Source organism: Ischnura elegans, chromosome 7 (assembly GCF_921293095.1).
Source record: "Ischnura elegans chromosome 7, ioIscEleg1.1, whole genome shotgun sequence".
Taxonomy (NCBI): Eukaryota; Metazoa; Arthropoda; class Insecta; order Odonata; family Coenagrionidae; genus Ischnura; species Ischnura elegans.
Window position 1 is genome coordinate 21,633,008 of NC_060252.1, and position 21,538 is coordinate 21,654,545.

The 21,538-nt window shown below is 37.1% G+C and overlaps 1 protein-coding gene across 2 annotated transcripts in view; it reads right to left on the reverse strand.

The window, feature by feature from the left end:
• Positions 1 to 3,429: 3,429 nt before the first annotated feature.
• LOC124161984 (protein ABHD18) overlaps positions 3,430 to 21,538 on the reverse strand; it is a 32,297-nt gene continuing 14,188 nt past the window's right edge. For both annotated transcript variants that reach the window (XM_046538277.1, XM_046538278.1), the window contains 3 exons: positions 13,760 to 14,481; positions 6,631 to 6,744; positions 3,430 to 3,799 (listed from right to left, as the gene is read on the reverse strand). In XM_046538277.1, the coding sequence (XP_046394233.1) occupies positions 3,730 to 3,799; positions 6,631 to 6,744; positions 13,760 to 14,481 (906 nt within the window). In that variant the 3' untranslated portion in view covers positions 3,430 to 3,729. The remainder of the gene's footprint in view (positions 3,800 to 6,630; positions 6,745 to 13,759; positions 14,482 to 21,538) is intronic.

A 21,538-nucleotide genomic window follows, 5' to 3' on the forward strand; every position in this document is an offset into this window, starting at 1 on the left:
CTATATATAACCCTATACTCATCACTCCAATAGTCCCCGCCATCCCTCCACCTCACCTCGCATAATCCTAAGATATCTATCCTCCCTTTATCCATTTCCCTTTTGATATTTTCTAACTTCCCCACCCTCATCATAGTCCTCACATTCCACGTCCCTACATTAATAGCCGACTTCTTCTTTTCCATCTTCTTGGTCTTCTTTTCTTCCTTCTTCATTGCTGCTTCAGCTGATGATGATGATGATAAGTCTCTGCAAGGATTTCGCATGTTGGCGACCCCGAGGACCTTGCCGACCTCGCTGCCGTGCCCGACACCCGCCCTTTGCGGACGGGTCCCGGGCGATGAGATTCCGAGGCTCATTTGGTTGTACTCCATGTTTACAGGGAAGAGATAGTTGGTAGGGTTTCCCACTTCCATTCCAACAGTGTTTTTCACGTGACACCATCATGTGGACTACCTTTCGTCTGGCTCCTACCCTTCGACCTATCTGGCATGGGTGGCCCTACCGGGAATAATTTAGAATTAATCCCGCCAGTGCAGCTCTTAGGGTCATAGGAACGCGCAAGCCTTTCCACCACGACAAGGTTGTAGCCCAAGGGAAAGGCCATATAATTTAAATTATGTAAAAAATATTTATTTCTGCGATAATATTTCGTTTTTTTTTTTTTTTTTTACTTCGGCATTGCAATGAAGGTAATATAAAAACTGCACACCTCTGATATATCATTTCGATTTTTTCCGCTTGTCTCTTATAATGGAATAAAAATAAAAATTATTCACTTGGGCCATAAAATTTCTGATTTTTCAGCTTTAACATTAAAATAAAGGTGTTATAAAAAACAATCACCTCTGAATTATCTTTTATCCACTTGTACTTTAAAATGGAACAAATATAAAAAAATATTCAGTTCTGGGATACCATTTCGTATTTTTATTTCGGCATTTAAATATATGGTACATAAAAAATAACTGAAATATCATTTGGCTTATTTTCAATCTTCCCTTAGAGTGGAATACACATCAAAAATACTTGCTTTGGCATAAAAATGAAGGAAATAGAAAATACCAACCTAGTAATAAGTATCATTTCACTTTTTCCTATTTGTCCCTTTTACAACGGAATAAATATAAAAAACTCACTTCTACAATATCATTTCTCATTTTGGCATTAAAATAAAGGTAATATAAAAAATACAATCCTTGGAATTATGATTTCACTTTTTTAAACTTCTCACTTATGTAATTAATATAATAAATATTCGCTTCTGCGATTTCAACATATATTTGCGAAATGAATATTTTTTATATTTATTCAATTAGACAAGATTGAAATAGCAAAATGATAATTCAGAGGTTTGCATTTTTTATATTACCTTTACTTTAATATCAAGTAGAAAAATGCAAAATGATATAATAGAGGTGAAATTAATAGGTATTCATTCTATGTTTAGGGACTAATGGAAACAATAGGGACTAATGGAAACAATAGGGACAAAATTATAATTCAGTTGTGAGTTTTTTTACTACCTTTATTTTAATGTGGTAGTAGTAAAATTTGAAATGATATCGCAGAAGAATATATTTTTGATATCTTTACCATTACAAGGTGCAAGTGTTAAAAAGTGAAATGATAAATCAGAAGTGAATATTCTTTATATATATTCCATTATGAGAAGCATTTGGAAAAAAGCGATATGATAATTCAGAGGTACTTATTATATTACCTTCATTTTAATGCCGTTGTAAAGAAATTCAAATGATAAATCAGAAATTAATATTTTTTATATTTATTGCATTATAAGGGACAAGTGGGAAGAAGGAAATTATAATTCAGAGGTAAGTATTTTTTTCATATTCGCTTTATTTTAATGACGAAGTTGAAAAAAGGAAATCACATTGCAGGAGTGAATATTCTTCATATATATTCCATTAAAAGGGACAAGTCTAAAAAAGGTAAGTGTTAATTCAAAGGTGTGTATTTTTATATTACCTTTATTTTAATGCTGAAGTAAAAAAATTCAAAATGATATCGCACAAGTGATTATTTTTTATATTTATTATTAGGGGCAATATACATATTTTTATTGCCTTCATTTTAATGCTGAATGCTTGAGACTAAATTTTGTCAATAATACATTGTGCGAAAGAAAATATATTTTTAAAGTTTGTTCAATGGTATAGCATTCCGGCTTGCGACTATATTCTTCGCCTGATTATGCAACCTGCAATGGCCACTTCCATGCAGCTACTTCCTTAAGCCTCTGATACTAATAAATCTTGCAGCAAAAGCCTACATTTCAAGTATGATTAATGCTTTCATCATTATACAATGCAATAATTTATTGATAACGGAACTATAGGACGAGGTTCCATGCTTTATTATCCCAAGACGTTAATCATAATTTATTATATCCTACTTTACAGATCAATATAGGGAATGGATTCTGCAAGGCAGCTTCACAAGGAATACATTACCGCTTTCCAAAAAGGCCATGTGACGTCTTGATACAGGACAACTTCATGAAGAAAGTGACGGAGCTGCAGCATGGTTTTGATGTCATCATTTGTTTGTTAAGAAGACTCTTTGATAACTTCTAACGCATAACATGCTCGTCAAAGAATATTGCTGAGCAATCAAAATTTGGATTCAATTTTTTTGACTTAAAATGACTTGAGCAAAATGAAGAATTATTGACTGCTTACCTCTGTCTGCTGGCCCTCCTGACTTTTTCATGTTGTGATGAAACAGAGGGTTTTTCCATTCAAAGGTGGCACAGTGTGTTATTAAATATATATATTCGAATAAAAGATATGAAAAAACACCGTTAAAATGTAAAAAACCAAAGCTTTTCAATTGGTCAGGGTTTCATGTGTTTTTATATTTGAAATGAAATACAGTGAAAAAAAAATTTTATTGATAAACTTTATCACTTTCAAGAGTGGTTAAGATTGTGAGTTAAGATCAATCAATGAAAACACTCCTCGAAATTGAAAACAATTAACTAATGGAATGAGCTTTAAAAGTGCTTACAATATTCAGGAAATAATGTGAAAGACGAAAATCAATGGAAAACTTTAAAAAATTACAAATATCGAAATTTCATTAGTTTGATTAGAGGTTTAGAATGACAGAATATCATTCAATTGAAAAATAACCTTGGAAGTCACAAAATTGGACAGTTTATCTCTTTGAAAAATTGTTTAGAAAGTAATAAAATAATTACAGATAAAAATCTTGGGCAAGTAATTTTGAGATTAGGAAAATGAATTGGTAGGCAAAATATAAACGCTAAAAATTACCTCTAGATAGAAAAAATATACACTGCATGGTAATGTCCTGTGCTTCACACTGTGTGAGGGGAGTTAAATAATCTTACAGATTCACCATTGGACGTTCTAATGATTGTTCTGTTGGAATGAAACACAGATACAATAAAACAACTCACAGAGTTTATATTAAAAGGACTTTACAATTCATTAAACGTAGGTGATCTACATTTCTGGGTGTATATGCTTATATTTAATTACTGCCAATGTATTTACACAGAAAGTGAGATACATTCATTCAATATTAGCAAAAATATATATTTTTTTATTTAAGAGCTGTACATTATTTCACCAGGGCCTGATGCTGTCATGTCATTCATTTCAAATACATCAAGAATCAATACTACCATCAATAAGGGTTCCACATTACATCTCTAGAATGATTCTGAACAGTGCTTTGACATCATGATTTCAAGTTATCAATGCTGTAGTACTTCCTGGCAGCTCTTTCAAATGCATCTTTTATTGCTTCTCTGAAATAAAACAATATAAAACCAGTTATTATGCATCCAACAATTAATATGTATTTATATGTATATTATATGCACAAAGGATGAGCCAGTTTCTAAAACACTCCTCGAAATTGAAAACAATTAACTAATGGAGTGAGCTTAAAAAGTGCTTACAATATTAAGAAAATAATGTGAAAGACGAAAATCAATGGAAAATATTTAAAAATTACAAATATCGAAATTTCATTAGTTTGATTAGAGGTTTAGAATGACAGAATATCTTTCAATTGAAAAATAATGAAAAATAACCTTGGAAGTCACAAAATTGGACAGTCCGTCAGTACAGGTCAGACAGTAATTTTACACGTTCTTGATACACGTCCCATTCTTACCCATTTCTCGCTTTCGTTCCCAGTTCTCGGTTCCAACAATGGACTTTCTATTTTCATTTCCAATAAAAGGAAGGTTACAACAAGTAACCACACGAATTCAATGACAATAATATAATTTAATAAAGTAAATAAATCAAAAACCTCAATGAACAAATCTTCTCTGTAACTTCATTAGTTTTCTTAAATTTTGCTCAAGAAAAATTAACATTTTTACCAGATCTGCAGGGTTATTCCAATAATTCTATGGTCGGGCCATACGTTGAAATTGACTTTAACTACGGTGTCGGGACATACGTATGGCTTCGAGCGATTATCCTCTGAGGGAAAGGCCATAAGTTGAGCAGTAGCTAAGACCTGAAGGACGTTATATTAGAACCTGTCTAGTAGGCGGTAATAACATAGGCCATGGAAAATAACATCGCAAGCCTAAGGAGTTGTAAAAGAAATTTACGAAGTGTTATCGACTAAATAGCGATTGTTCCATGAAAAATATGAAGCGCACAGGTGCAGGAGCACATACGGATTCAACAGTTATTGTCTAGATATATAAAAGAAAGACGTCGATTACATCTGGAAAGGAGGAGGTCAAGGGATATGCATAATTCATTTGCATATGATGATATTTTCATTTAATATTTCTGCGCATCAAAAGAAGTTTATCCTTATCTTGTAAGTAGAGATAGTCGATGGACTTAGCGTTTGCTTACAGTTGAAAAGTTATAAAATACTTTTTAAATGGATGCTCCACTGATGTGAATAATGAATGGGCTTCAATTTGCTGACTGATTTCTTACTTACTTGTTTCGACAAGCTGTAGGTAACTGAAAATATCCGCTCTGAAATGTTTTATACATTAAGGTTCTTGTTGCATTACAGTTCACGAGATGAGAGGATATCAGAGAAATGTAGGGCAAGACATTTTTTTGGCAGTAACACAATTTCAGTAATTTGATGCGTTAAGATTTATCCTTTATAAGGGTACATTTTGGTTAATGACCATTTGACATTGGTCCATAAAATTAATTTTTTATCCAGGTTGGAACAAACCATGCCCTTCATCCTTTTAAAATTTGCAAATTTAGACAAATGGTATACAGTTTTGGCTATGAAAGACAGCATAGCATCCCATCATCATTCCATTTTAGCGCCACTAAATGAAATTCAATACAAAAGTCATCTGGTGTAGGAATCAGTTGAGGGAGAATAATATAACTAATATTATATATTTATAACTATATGTAATAAAACTATACATATTTCCAGGTCTGACAAAAGCAATGAATTAAGAGAGATGTTTTTCCGAACGGACAGACATGCGAATTCCTTTTCCCCCGAACCATAAAGGACTTCAATAAAAGCCAGTCGTAAATTTTTTAGAGCAGTTCCTTTTTATGTGCAAATGGCTGGTGTGTTAACACCCCCTGCCACATGCCTTTTAGGCTGCTTGTGGGGTAGTATAGATGGAAACAGCCAACTGAGTGGAAGGTTCCAGCACAGGCGGAAGAATGCTGATTAAGAAGTCCTATTCATTTGACGCAATTCATTTTATGGGAATACTCTTGCTATTACGTACATCATCATAGACTTCAGAGATAAAGAAGCTACATCTCACCTCAGCAAAACTCACTTCTGTAAAGTAATAGAAGCTCACTTCTTGGTACATGTTAATACTTACAGTTTGAGCTTTGTGCCTGCTCTTGTAGTAAACAATTCCAGATTACAGACCCTCCTAATACCTCAAGAAAGTTGTTATCCCTCTCAAGGGATAATTATGGCAATGGTATTTTAGGACCAGCATTATAAATGCTATTCATGATGGCTCTGATTACCTAGCGATGCTTTGAGTGAATGAAAACGTAAACTTTCTCAAAGATGCAATTAATACCAAACAAGGTTAGAATTTTCATCAGACATAAAACTCTTATAGCACTGAAAATTGAGGTATTTGAGTGATAAATTAAGAACAAGAATCAAGAACTGGAACCAAGGGATGGAGTGGGACCGAAAAAAGGGGAACTGACTGATCCATTAATACCAAAATTGTTTTCTTTTCATTTCATAAAAATAAAAATCAACTGACTCATAACTCTTCCAAGGTTTTCATACCAGATCATATCCAGAACATTGGGGAAAGACTTTAAAAAAATGAATAAAATTAAGTACAAGACATAATAAAAACTCTGAAATCTTGCAAACTTCCTGGCACTCAAAATGGTCTGGCAGTGGAAGGGTGTGGGAAAACATAAGACATGACAATGAGAGAAGGTAAGATATTACTTATACTACACTGATCCCAAGATATTACTTATATATATACTGTATATTAGATCAAACAGATTCAGAATTTACTGAGTTTGTGATAAAAATCTTGTCCCCCAGGATACAAAACACTCCGAAAGAATCGAGTAGCTTAACGCTTAGCTTGGGGAAAGAGTGAGAAAAATACACACAGGTACATACCTAAAAGTGTGCTGGTATAGGACGTAGGCACTAACATGGCCAGCGTCCAAGTTCCTTACTTCAATGCCAGGCCAAATGTCTCGCAGATCGGTGACTCCTTCTTGAGGAACGTAACTACACAATGATAAAGCATACAGAGAAAAGTTTATAACAAATAATAATAAATTCATTCAGTTAATAGCAATAACACCGAACCAATCAATATGTGTCATGGCTGGATCATCATTCACAATATCACGATGATTAAGAACAATGCATATTAGTAAATGCATAAATATATTATTTTTTTGTTATAAAGTTCAAAATTGTTCAATATTAAAAAAATACTAAGCTGATTCAGCTTTACATCAACTTATTAAATTTATTGAGCAGAAACAACTATGCTCATATTCATATTTCCAGAACCAGTAAAAAGATCTAGGTTGCAAATTTTCAAAGAAATAAACTATTGGACAAAATACAGTCACACTTTTCTCACATTCCAGTAGATGGACACATACTGATTTCCAATGACCTAGTAGGTGCAACGAAAGTATTTCAACAAATGAGCTTTTGACCCAGTTCAGAAATGGAGTTTACATATTTTCTGTTATCTAGGTAGGAGGAAAATTCAAATAACACTTAAACCTCCAAAATATTGTAAAAACTGAGTCAATTAAAGGGATCAGAAAAAGATTGAAGTTTACCAACCAACTTCGCCTAAATTACGCAAATACAATTGGTTTCCTGGCTCTTACACACATCTCACATATCTTTTGTTTATAAATAAATATATTCATTTAGGATTTACCACTTAGTTTGAGAATACATGCATAGTCAAAGGTGTCGTCAACAGTTCAGTGTGCAAAGGTTTGTAGCAGTGTTGAAACTAGTCTGTTATGTTGGCAGCCTGCGCGCTGTGAGTAGTGTTATGTTGGCAGCCTGCGCGCTGTGAGTCATGTGGGCAGCCTGCGCGCTGCCGAGTCTTACGTCCGGGCAGAGTGCTGTTCGGGCGGTTGACGAGTTGAGAGAGGTCGCAGTCTTTCGTTACTCATGTCTGTGAGACCCAAAGTGAAATAAAGTCTAAAAGCCAAAGAGTAAGATTGTTCTTCTTGTAGACAGCTTCCTTCGACATAATATCTGGCGACGAGGAAAACTGGCGAACGTGTGCTATCTTTCAACAGTAATATCCATGTTAAGAGAGCGTGATTGTAATTGAGGTTTTTTAGTCATGTCGAAACCTCCTATATTTGAACCCGGAATCGAGGACTTTGATTCCTTCGTGGAAAGACTTGAGTTATTCTTTCTCATAAATGGCACCGAAGACAGACTCAAGAAAGGTCATTTCTGTGTGAATCTGATTCCGGGCGTTTATGCGGATTTAAAAATTTTATTAGCTCCAGTAGATTTCGCTAAGGCTACATATGATCAGTGTGTGCAGGCTTTGAGTACTAGGTATAAAAAGATAAGTAAGGTTATACCTGAGCGTTACAAGTTCAATTCTCGTAAGCAACAATCAGGGGAATCCTTACAAGACTACGTTTCTGAGATCAAGCGTTTATCAACGAAGTGCAACTATGGCTCGTTCCTGGATCAAGCATTGCGTGACAGGCTGGTGTCGGGTCTACGGAACACGTCTATGGTGAGTCGTCTATTATCAGAGAAGGACACAATGTCATTCGACGAGGCTTGCAGTATTATTTTCGAGATGGAAGCGGTAGAGCAGTCAACATTGGTGATGGCCGGTTCGAGTTCTGACTCTTTTATGGTTTCCTCCAAGTCTGAGGGTTCGCCTTCATTTGAACGTGTTGCCGCGAGGAAGAGTTTTCGTTCTCCCGTGAGGTCGACGTCATACCAGTCGAGGAGGGGGTCATCGCCGAGGCGAGGGTCTCCATTCCGGGGGCGTTCGCCATCACCTAGTCAACGCTCGGAAGGAGGTCAGAAGAAGAGGTGCCGGTATTGCTATTCCAGACATACTCCAGATAAGTGTCCAGCTAATAAGTGGTTGTGTTACAATTGTGAATGTCAAGGTCATACAGCTGAATTCTGTGGCAAGCAACAAGTGAATTTTGTTGTTACTGGAGTCAATGTATCTGTGAATGTGTTAAAGTCTCAGTCTGATTCATTATTTGTGAATATTGTTATTAACGGTAAATCTGTGCGGTTCCTTGTTGATACTGGGAGCTCTATTTCGATTTTGAGTTATGATGTTGCAAAGGAATTGCAGTTATTGTCGAAAATTTTGCCCTACTATGGTACTATAAAAGGTGTTGGGAATCACTTATTAGATGTGATTGGAAAGTGTGAGGTTAGTATTTGTTACGGCAAGTTGAGTACAATATTTTCCGCTGTAATTATAAGAAATGTATCATGTCCTGCTATACTGGGTCGCGATTGGCTGTCAGTATTAGCACCAAATTGGGGTATTACGTTATTACCTCATTTGTATAATGAGGGTGAGGTTGGTCTAATAAGTAGACAGGAAACTTGTATGTCTGTTCGGTCTAGCATAGAAGAGTACGTTCAGTCCTTGTCAGTGAAATTTCCTAAACTATTTTCTAAACAGAGTAATGATAAACCAATTGAAAATATTAAGGTTAATCTAAATTTGAAAGAAAATGTTCCTCCTGTTTTTCATAAAGCATATACGGTTCCTTATGCATTGAGAAATGAAGTAGGCCTTGAGTTAGATAGATTAGAGTCTAAAGGCATAATTACTAAGGTGAAAACGTCTGATTGGGCAAGCCCTTTGGTTCTTGTTCCTAAAGGTAATGGAAAGATAAGATTGTGTGCCGATTTCAAGGCAACTTTGAATAAGTTTTTGAAGGTGGATCAACACCCTATGCCTATACCTGAGGATATTTTTAATCAGTTTACTGGCTGTACGGTGTTTTGTAGGCTAGACTTAACTGAGGCTTACTTGCAATTAGAAGTGCATGAAGCTAGTAAGGATTTTCTAGTTGTTAACACAATACGAGGTTTGTACAGATTTAATCGTTTGTGTTTTGGACTGTCTCCTGCATGTGCAATTTTTCAGTCTGTTATTGACTCCATTTTAGTAGGAATTGATCATGTGGCACCATACTTAGATGATATTTTAATTGGTGGTAAAGATCTGGCTACTTGTAAGGAAGTTTTAAATAAGGTCATGATAAGATTAGAGGAATATAATGTCAAACTGAACGTACAGAAATCTGAATTTTTTGTCAACTCTCTATTGTTTTTGGGTTTTGAGCTGTCAGGTAAGGGTAAAGTTCCTTCTGCCACCAAGATTGAGAAAATTTTGTCAATGCCACCACCTGAGAATTTGACACAGTTAAAAGCCTTTGTTTCTATGTTCAATTACTACAGAAATTTTGTTCACATGTGTCCTGATATTTTGGAACCATTCCATAAACTTATGAGGAAAGATGAACCATGGGTATGGTCTTCGGAGTGTATGATTGCCTTTTCCAAATGTAAAACAGCTTTATCTGAAGCTTCTATGCTTGTTCTGTATGATCCAAGCAAAGAGTTAATTTTGTCGGTGGATTCCAGCTCCTTTAGGGTTGGTGCCATCCTAAGTCAAATTGAAAATGGTGAGGAGCGGCCTATTGCTTTTGAATCAGCTACCTTAAATCAGTCCCAGAGGAACTATTCTCAGTTAGATAAGGAAGCATTGGCGATAATTTTTGGTGTAAAAAAATTTCATAAGTATTTGTGGGGGAGGAAATTTACAATTTTCAGTGATCAATTGCCACTGAAAACAATTTTTGGGGAACAAAAAAAAATTCCAGTTATGGCTTCTTCTCGATTAATAAGATGGGCTACCACTTTATCGGCTTATAACTACTCTCTGGTACATAAAAAAGGAACTTTGATTCCTCATGCAGATGTATTGTCGCGCTTACCATCTTCAGATAGCATAAATGATAAGGAAGTGTTGTTTACATACTTGTCCACTCCCATGTTAGATTTAGATGAAGTGAGTGAGCACACTCGCAATGATAAGTTGATGAGCAGAGTCTTGGAGTATGTTTTAAAAGGTTTTCCAAATTCTTGTGCAGATGAATTGAAGGTTTATGAACGAAATAAGTGCGCCTTATCTGTAAGTAACAATTGTTTATTTTTTGGTGACCGAATTATTGTGCCTAAGAGTTTAAGACAGAAAGTATTAGAGATAATGCATTTTAATCATGCGGGTGTTGTACGATCCAAATTATTGGCACGTTCATATGTGTGGTGGCCTGGATTAGATAATGATATTTATAACAAAATAGCAACCTGTGACATTTGTCAGTCAACAAGGAATAGAACAAATAACAAGTACCGTCAATCGTGGCCATTGGCTCATTTTCCTTGGGAAAGGGTTCATGTGGATCTATTTGATTTTTGTGGAAATAAATATTTGATAGTGTGTGATGCATATTCGAAATGGATCGAATGCTTTATTTTGAGGTATAGGTGTGATTTCAATGCGGTATTGTCCAAGTTGGCTGAAGTTTTTTCAAGATTTTCCTTTCCAAAGACTATTGTAGGTGATAATGGACCACCATTCAGTTCTCATTGCATGAAGAATTTTTGCTACAATAAGGGGATTAAACTGATTTTCACTCCTCCATATTCTCCTCAATCAAATGGGCTGGCTGAGCGTAGTGTCCAGACCTTCAAAAATTTGTTATCAAAATTTCATTTACAAAAGAGACACAGAAACGAAAATGTTATCACTGAAGAACTGTTACTTGACTGTCTATTTGCTTATAGGTCTACACCGTCCTCGGTGACGGGAAAATCACCGATGTCGATGTTGTTAACATATGAGCCAAATGTTCCTTTGTCGGGTCTCAAAAAAAAAGTTACATTTAAGAGTGGTTTAATTGATGAAAAGGTCACAGAACACAGGAAATCATTCAAAATATTTGAGGTAGGCCAAGTAGTATGGGTTAACCCTAATAAAAAGCAAGAATTTGGTGTCAAATTCGAATTGGGAAAGGTTATAGAGAAGGTTAGCAATTTTGTTTATATAGTAAAATTGTCCAATGATGTTGTGGTTTAAGTACATGTAAATCAGCTCAGAGAATTTTATGATAATGCCCAGCTACGCAATTCTCTGGCGGCTAAAGTTCGCAATTTGCAAACTAGTAGTGGTGAGAGTGAGCAATGTGAGGTGAATGATTATAAGGAGACACAAAACGAATTGCGGAGGTCTGGACGAGTCATAAGGAAACCGAATAGGTATTCCGACTCGAACTTTGCTTAAATTTGTATTAGCTTGAATCTGGGATATGCCCATTATTATTGTAGTAATGTCTTTTGTTAAGTATTCGGTGTTAAGTCATTTCTTATCTAGTCAGTCTGTTAAAATATAAACCAATCTTGTCATTTGTTTTATTGTATCTTTTGTCAGGTCGACAGTTATCATGTCGATTGTCATTTTGCTATTGTTTTATTATTTGTCAACTAAGAGGGGAGAGTAGTGTTATGTTGGCAGCCTGCGCGCTGTGAGTAGTGTTATGTTGGCAGCCTGCGCGCTGTGAGTCATGTGGGCAGCCTGCGCGCTGCCGAGTCTTACGTCCGGGCAGAGTGCTGTTCGGGCGGTTGACGAGTTGAGAGAGGTCGCAGTCTTTCGTTACTCATGTCTGTGAGACCCAAAGTGAAATAAAGTCTAAAAGCCAAAGAGTAAGATTGTTCTTCTTGTAGACAGCTTCCTTCGACATAATATAGTCAAGTTGACTACTGTAAATACCTTTTAAAAATCATTTTTGACGTTTACATTGTGCTGAGGTGCAAAATTGCCCTCACATTTCATTCCTAATTATGTTTTCTATTGCTTACATTTTATTTTTGGCAACTCTTTTGCGCAAACAATAAGTAGCCCGAGTACATCACTTGCCTTTAGCCGATGCCGCTCTATCAACCTTAAAAGTAACAATTTAGGCATTCCAGTTATCAAAAACACACACTTTGCCAATTAGCCTTCACCCTTGTGCTACCTCGAAGGTCGCCATACCATCAAGAAATCCGCCTGAAATGAATTGCTGGCACAGAGAGTATGGGTTTAGTCAATTCCAATTTGTCTGATGTCAGCAAAATTCACTGAAGATGTAAAATTAATCCATGAGAGTACATTTGTTGATATGTATCTACGTATTACATTGAAAGCGAGAGGATTAATACATACGACAATATAAAGAAAAAAAATTTGTGTGCAAGGGATGTTTTTACTAACCCTAAGTACTATCGTTTTCAAAAGTATGTACACACCCACGAGCCCCACTTAACTGATACTGAACGCGATTTTCCTCAGTGCATTCTATCCACTAGGGCATTTGAGCCTGTAGTTTGACTCCTGTCTCGCTAGCCCAGTAGCCCCCGCGTCCGTCCTTGTCGGCTATTGCTGGCGTACTGGTGAGAAATGCAGGTTACCTCATGTGCCAACCTTCCAAGTTTTTACCGACCCTACCATATCAGTTAAGTGGGGCTCTTGGGTGTCTACATACTTTTGAAAACGATAGTACATATGTATATGAATAAATGAGTAACTTGATGAAGAGATTAAAGAAATAATTTCATTCTATTTAATCGTAACGCAGTCATGTAAAGGAAGTAAAAGTAATTTCCCTTGCGACTTAATGAATGTATCAGTAAATTGTTGGCCTAATCTTCCTGTACTCTCAATAAATCAATGAAAACTTACCTATGCTGATCTAACCTCCAGATGTAAACAAAAGTCACCAAATTTGTTTTGCAAAGGGTTCCTCTGGTATCTCACCGCACTTTATCCAACCAGCATCACTGATTGAATAAATTTTGAAGAACCAAATGATTTACTCTATTAGTTTCCCCTAATAATAGATTATCAATCACACAGTAATATCTACCTACCTATTTGCATTACTTCACAATTGGGTTCAGTTCCATGCTTTACAGGTTGATTATTACCTAGTTCTAATGACTATTGAATTGATTTCCCTTCCTACTAATTTTAATTCCTATGATTCTCAAAACTTCCCATTGATATATTACTTATACTACACTGCATATTAGATCAAATATATTCAGAATTTACTCTGTTTGTGATAAAAATCTTGTCCTCCAGTGTGCTAGTTGCCATCCTGCCGAGTAATGGCATGAATGAGGCTGAATAAAGTAATAAATATAGAAGACTTACCCATCGTCTTTGGCTGTGACTGCAATGATAAGATCAGGGTCCACTGGCACATCGAAATTCTTCAGATGCGTACACTCGTCCATAATTCCCCGCATGAACTGCAAAGCCTCCTTCTTTTCACTGTCATCTTTGGCTGGCGGACTTTGTGCGGCGGCCGATTTACCATTCCTCCTCAGCAAATTCGACTTGGACTCGTGGAAACCAGCCAGAATACTTTTTGTGTTGATGAGCTTGGATGGGGACAGGATGTCCAGAACGTTCCTCGTCGTGCTCTTGACTTTCTCCTCGCTCCCCTCCTGATGTGGCTCCATCTTCTCCCCCTCCATCACCGATTCCCTCTGCACGTTCTCCAATGCCACCGTGCGTCCCCCACCACCGCCAGCTGCTCGCATCAGATTCACTTCCTCTCGCACCTGCTCCTTGTCCAACACTCGATGGGAGCCCACGTCCATCCTCTGCTCCTTCAGGGCGTAGCCCTCGTCCTTCACGTCAAACGTCTCGCTCACCACGTGCGCTTGCCGTTGTTCAACAAAGGGATTCCTCCCAACTCCCATCAACATAGCCTCACTCGCCGCCCTCTCCACACTCAAACCATGACTAGTAATACCACCGCTATTATTCACAGATTTGGTCCTCAAATTCACCTCTGAACTCAGCTCCTCAATGCGGTCCATGCTCTCTGGAAAAGTTTGTGCAAAATGCTGGCCTGCTTTGAAAACTTCCTGAAAAACACAAGTTTTTTATCATTCTCTTAACCTCGTGCAACAAATGACGAGGGAATATTATTTATACTAGAGATGGGTTGACATGATTCTTTGATGCTATGGTTACGCCGAATTCCAAGTACCTATAACACCTTAGGAGATACGCACCATCTACTGATGCAAGTGCTACTACTGGGTATATGTACTCCCACACCATAACACACCTACGTGCAACCAAAGTGCTCATACATCAATGAGGCTGTCCATCAACTGCAGGGCCTCATCAGCATAACCAAATAATGGTAAATAAACAAAAAACAATATAAAATAAATAATTACGTAACATATACCAAGCAGTAAGTACCTAAACCAAATGGATAATGATGGTGATTTAACTTTAGTTGATGCCTTAGTGATTTTTATCATTGCTTAAAAAATCATTGCGCCTATAGGAAGGTAGGAGACATTAATTTGTCAGTAGGATGGACGATGAAAGTGATACTTTTGGTGAACCAATTCATGCAGCATCCATTATTACAGCACTAAAAATTAGGAATACAAAAAGTAATTTAATTTTGAAACACTATTTTCAATTATCATCAGCTGGACGTGAACATAAATGAATGCATGAAAATCAATAAAACATCACATATCTAGTAGAAACTTTTGGAAGTTCATGAACACACCAGGAAAGCATAAATGTAAAAAATAATGTGTTAAGTTTTCTATAAGGTGCTTTTAAACATAGTTATAAACAATTTTTAACCTCAAAGTGATAGGTTGATGAAATAATATTTTAACAATAAATAATACAATCATATGCTTTGCTTTGGTCCATGGTTGCATGTCGCCACAGTTGAGTTGAGTCACCACAATGCACAAATTGTGTGAATATTCGACAGAGAACAAATCATCGCCCTGATACAGGGATTCGAACCTGGATTACTTGATTGCCAGTGGAATGCTTCAGTCGATTTAGCTACAGTATAGTCCATAAATTTCCAGAGAAGCGAATTATGCCTCAGTAGCTTCGACCACAAATCTGAGGATCTGGGTTCGAATATGTACTGGTTACGGCCAATGATTTTTTTCTCTGTGGAATATTTGCATTTTTAGCTCTTATTAACTCTACTGACTAGACTCTCGTCCAAAGGCCTGGGATGGTGAGGAGCATTTTCCTTACCCCATTCAGCAAGCAAACAAATTGGATAAGTAGCAAATGTTGTCACATTCCTTCAGAGAACAATGACTTATCCATTTAATTCCTTTAATAATGGGTGAAAGGGACAATCAAAATGGATGCTTCAAACGTTTCTGTTATTCTGCATTGGAAATACACAGCCACTCCATGACTTAATGACTTGAACTCCAATTTGGAGTTAGGCTGAGTGGTGCTACTAAGGTTTTTCTTGTAATTTTCGAAGAGAAGGTTTGTTTGTGAAAACAAAATTCATTTTTCAAATGTAATTATGTATCTGTATTCCTTTGCTCACATTGCCACACAATTGGCTCTAATGCAATATAACCATTAAAAAAGCAGAATGACAAAAAAAAAGATGTTTACAGCCACATACTACTCTGGCAAGCTGCCTAATAGTAGTATGGTGAAGCATGTTTGCATATCAGCCGTTATGAGAAAAAAAGAAAGTTTTAGCATTGGAGTGATTTGACTTCTCAGTCCCACCTAGCATTCATGTAAGCCCTTAATTGTTTGGGAGAAAAATAATGCCTGCACCTATCAGCTCCAAAAAACACTTTTCTTATTTTTATGTCTTCTGTTGAGCCAAGAAACATATCTCTGACATCAGAAACATATTCTCCAAGTCACACTGTTCTAAAAAGCTCAAGCAATAAGTCCAGCATTTAGCCTACAAGTCTCTGACGACACCTGCCTAATGCGGTATAAAACTCGATGCTATTCTTGTACCACACTATAGTGAAATGCTCAGTTTTCCATGGTATTGTGTAAAATTTAAGGACTTAACCCTCATATGGATTCGCTGCGCCTTAGCGGCGCTCGGGGTTTTAAAAGTGGTGTAAAAATTTTCCATTCCAATGGATCATTTTGAAATTTTCAGTAGTTTATTTTTTCTGCTTTATACGTCTATGTACAAAATTTTGTTTGCATTATGTTGATAGTTTACATTTTATTGGCCTCTATTGAAAAAAGTTACGTCGTTGGATTTTCGGCGCCGCTGCGGCGCTCAGTATTTTCTCGTCGCTACGTCGGGGACAGCACTCTCAATGTTAATGTAAGAGCAATTATGTTTCGTATGAAATGCTATAATCTATTTATAATCATATTATTTAATTTTCTCAACTTTATAAACAAAATTTAATTGTTAAACAAAAGGAAAATATAACTATACTAATTTTGCTTTATATTTTCACTAAGAATTATAGTGTTTGCCTCGATATAATGTTCATTCACAAAACTTCATATTTTTACAAGAATTATTCTTACAAACTCATGGCTAAAGTTGTTTTTTCCTGGGCCTCCGACTTAGTTTTCCTAGGGCCGATTATTTCCTTGTCGCTACGTTAGGGACTGCACTCTGAACGCTAATGTCAAAGCAATTATGTTTCGTATGAAATGCTCTAATCTATTTATAATCCTATTATTAATTATTTATAACTTATCAAACAAGTGAAATTGTTTAACGAAAGGAAAATATTACAATACCAATTGTGCTTTTTCTTTTAGCTAAGAATCATTATGCTTGCCTCGTCATAATATTCATTGACAAAACTTCATCGTTTTTCAAGAATTATTCATAGAAACCCATGGCTAAGTTAGGTTGTTTTTTCCATGGCTTCCGTCTTAGTTTTGCTTGGGCACCTTCTCCGCTCCGTGTCCACATACCTGTAGTGGTGATAGTCACCTTTGAGTAAATCCCAGTGTTACTCTGTTTAGAATTACACCAATCAGCAATTCTAAAAAATGTTTAACACAATGCATTATCCGAAATCATAGAATAATGCTTTCTCACCGTTGTGTGAATATTTCTCGTTGAATGAGCAACTGTACTTGCCAGGATATTCAGAGGTTTCACCGACTACCGTGAAGAACACATCGCACGGCTACTGTTATATGTCTTGTACCTCTCATTCGAAAATATTCCTTTGCGGCTACGATGGTCTATACAAAATTGCTGGCGTTTACATAATTACCGATGATGTGACAGTTTACCATTAGGGTGAAATGAAGATAACTACCCAACTAATTGTGTGATAGAAAATAATTTATTTTTCCTGACCTATAGTTTAGTATTTACATGGTAAAAATCGTTTCATGATGAATAGGAGAATAGACAATTTCCGTGAAGTGAAAATTTGTGAATATAATTCTCGTTTCTTTTTGTACTCAAATGCACAGATACTTTATTCATAGGGGGTTTTACTAAAGTGAAGGGACGAGTTAGTAGGAGTAAGGAGAAGGAATGCCAGGTAAGTTGTTTAGAGGAGAAGGGGTGGTAGTGTGTCGACTGCCAAGGATCAGGGAATACCCAGATCGTTAGGCCAGGTAAGAGTAGAAAACCCTTATCGCGAAAAAGGTTGGGAGTGCAAGGAGACAATTAGATACAATAGCCTTCTTTTTCTTTATCCTTCCATCGCTGCATGAGGGACAGGGAGCAATAGCCTTGTCAAAACGCCTCGCAGTGGCCCTCCCTTCATTCCAAGAAGGTCCAGCTCGGGTGGGTCATTACGGTGGAGAGGAGTTCAATCAAGTTTTGTAGGATGGGGGAAGAAGGCGGTGAATGACGAATAAGGAAGCTTAGTGGGAAGGTATGGATAGTCTCAATGTTTGGGTCAGTGAAACTCTACGGAAAGAAAAGATGAGGGAAGTCCTCCCAACTTGAGGGTATTTTTGTCACCTCGGAACATTCTTCCATCCGTCCCTCACGCAGAGCTGGACGAAAGAAAATAGGCGCCTGTTCCTTCTTCCCTACCATCTATAACCCATACTTCTAAGAAATCATTTTCTTGGATTTCCCACCTATCCAGGAATAAAACCTCAGCTGGTGCACTCCCACATTTACTCGTTCATGTCTAAGGAAACGTCCTCAGTGAGGGAATGGGACTCCGCGGTCGGAAAAAATAACGGCTCTTCTAGCTCCACCTCCGAAGTGGCGTTGGGTTGTTGGACACATCGCTAATTATACCATATTCGTTATATTTCAAAACACATAGGACTTTATTTTTTTAACTGCAGGTTATAAGCTCCCAGAGTATTCGCGAGATTTGCCTTTATCGCCAGAATCCTGTAAAAATCACGAAAGTAACACTCGTTTCTTCTCACTTCACCTACAGCTGTTTCAATATTAACGTTTAGTAACTTATCCTTCTGTATACAATGCAAAGACAAAACATATGGGTGGACACAGGGAAGGAAAATTATGTCATATGGGCATAAACGAATTTTATTCGGTCCTCATTTTTAGTATTTAGATACATAAAAATATAAACAATATAAACATTAAAAAGCGGAGTTTGTCCAGCACAGCGTATCAGAAAAAATATTTCAAACAACCATTACACACGAAATTAAAACTTTCATTCGAAAAAAACAGACAAAGGGAACAGAAATAGAGAGCAATACGGCAACAAATGGAAAAGAATGCAGCGTTCAAGATTTTTTGCTATAACTTCCACAAGAATGGGTCAAATCTAGCAAAACACGGTGAGAAATAAAGCTAATAGATGTATTTACCATTATCAATCAGAAACCTTGTAAATTCATGCTGACTTTGAAAGATAATAACAAAAAATGACGCGGCGCCGCTGCGGCGCCGAAAATCCAACGACGTAACTAAATTTGTAAATCCATATGAGGGTTCACAAGGGCATGATAGAAATGAAGTAATAGGGTGGTTTCCTATTATTTTTTTCTGGATTTTTAAATTACGATATCTATTTCTTGCGATTAAATGAAAAGTGAAAATTTTCAAGCACGCGAAAACGCGACGGCTAAGTATGAATGCTGGGAAAAGTCGGTGTGACGTATTTCTGGTTCCAGTTGTCGCCGTGTTAGGTGACCTTGGGGCGAGGCTTTGAGTGCTGATACGACGCAGGCTGCTATCAGGTAGCAGAGTACCCCGTTCGCAGGTAGCACTTGGCTTAAATAAGGATTAATCATGGTTCCCACCCAAACTGAAATATAAAATTCACAGTTTTTTCCAGGTTTTCACGGTCTAGATGCCTTCAAATTCACGGTCTATAGAAAAACCAATTTAGGCAGAAATATTGATCGCGTAACGATCATCGGCCGCAGGTTAACTAAAACTTTAACAAACGCGACAGACGCCACGAATGCAAATGCAGCAATGAAAGTGCTACCTCTCATGACGTCACTGGCAACATTCAGCTCCGGCTTAAGTTTGTGCTTGACTCTGGCTTAAGACTTGAGCGGGAAAATGGAGGGACCAGGATGCCAGGGAAATTAAGAAGTGTCTGAATTTTCGCCAGGGTTAATGAACACTTTGGTTACCAGTCTTCTGGCTTTGGTACAGGTCGTCATGGCACATGGACCAATAATAGGGTGGTTTCCTATTATTTTTTTATTGCTTTAATCGAAAGATTATTACTCCTGGAGTACGTATTTCACGCTTTTAGATTTTTAAATGACAACATCTATTTTTCGCGATTAAATGAAAAGTGAAAATTTTCAAGCGCGCGAAAACGCGACGCGTAAGTAGGAATGATGGGAAAAAGTCCGTGCGACGCATTTCTGGTTCCCCCTCCCGCCTTGTGAGGTGACCTTGATCGAGGCTCTGAGCGCTGATAGGACGCAGGATGCTAGCGGATAGCTGAGTACCTTGCTGGATGGTAGCGCTTGGCTTAAAAAAGGTTTATTAATACCTTATCAAACGAAGAAAACTTTCCTAACTTAGCCAGTTTTAATAGGTGATTATTAAGACATGTTTCCCTGAGCTCAGTGCCTCATGCATGCATTGGTAACCTCAGACGATGTATAACTCCTATCCTCTCGTGTAGAAACTAGGTCCCTGTGACGTCACGTGGAGTGGAATCGCATGGGTGCCAATCTGGCCCTTTTCAAATGAGGATAAAAATGGACCATTGCCATTCGTCTAAACCGGTATTTCAAAAACCAAATAATTTGTATATTATGAATACACTAATGGTGGGTAACGAATCGCAATCAATGCCTTTCGTTTTCTTTGGTGAAGGAAACTACCCTATTGTGCTTTGAATGTACGTGTGCAGATAAATGCATGGACAGTGTCTGCGAGTGACTGACCTTGAAACATGATCGACATTTCAATTTTTCTTATGCCCTTTCAATGGTAGTTCTAAAATCAAGTTTGAGAGATTTTTAAGGTTTTACGACGAAATTCACGGCTTTTTCCAGGTTTTTTCACGGTAGACTAAATTCACCGCTTATTCGCGGTTTTAAGGTTTTCACGGTTGAGTGGGAACCCTGTTATTATTACCCTATGAAACGAAGGAAACTTTGCGACCTTGGCAAGTTTTAATAGGTGATTATTAAGACATGTTTCCCAGAGCTCTGTGCCTCATGCATGCGTTGGTAATCTCAGACGATGTAAAACTCCTATCTACTCGTATAGAAACTAGGTCCCTGTGACGTCACGTGGAGTGACATCGCATGGGCGCCAATATGGCCTTTTTCAAATGAGGTTTAAAATTGACCATTAACATTCGTCTAAATTGGGATTTATAAAACCAATCTATATGTATATTATGAATACACTAATGGTGGCTAACGAATCGCAATCAATGCCTTTCGTTTTCTTTGGTGAAGGAAACTACCCTATTGAAAAAGTATACTCTCATTAAAAGTAGCTGCATTGATTGGTGCTGAGAAATATACAGTGAAACCTCGATATAACGACACCCCACAGTGCACTAATAAACACTCGCTATAGCGAATTGTCGCTTTACCGGAGGTGGAGCAAATAATAGCCAATATACCTGTTGCGAACAGATATACAGGAACAGGAGTGGTGCGGCAACAGATAAACATCTATCCGATAAACGTAAGCATAAATCCAGACGAAAGGAGTTGTTTTTTTGCATCACTAAATTTCCTTACTCA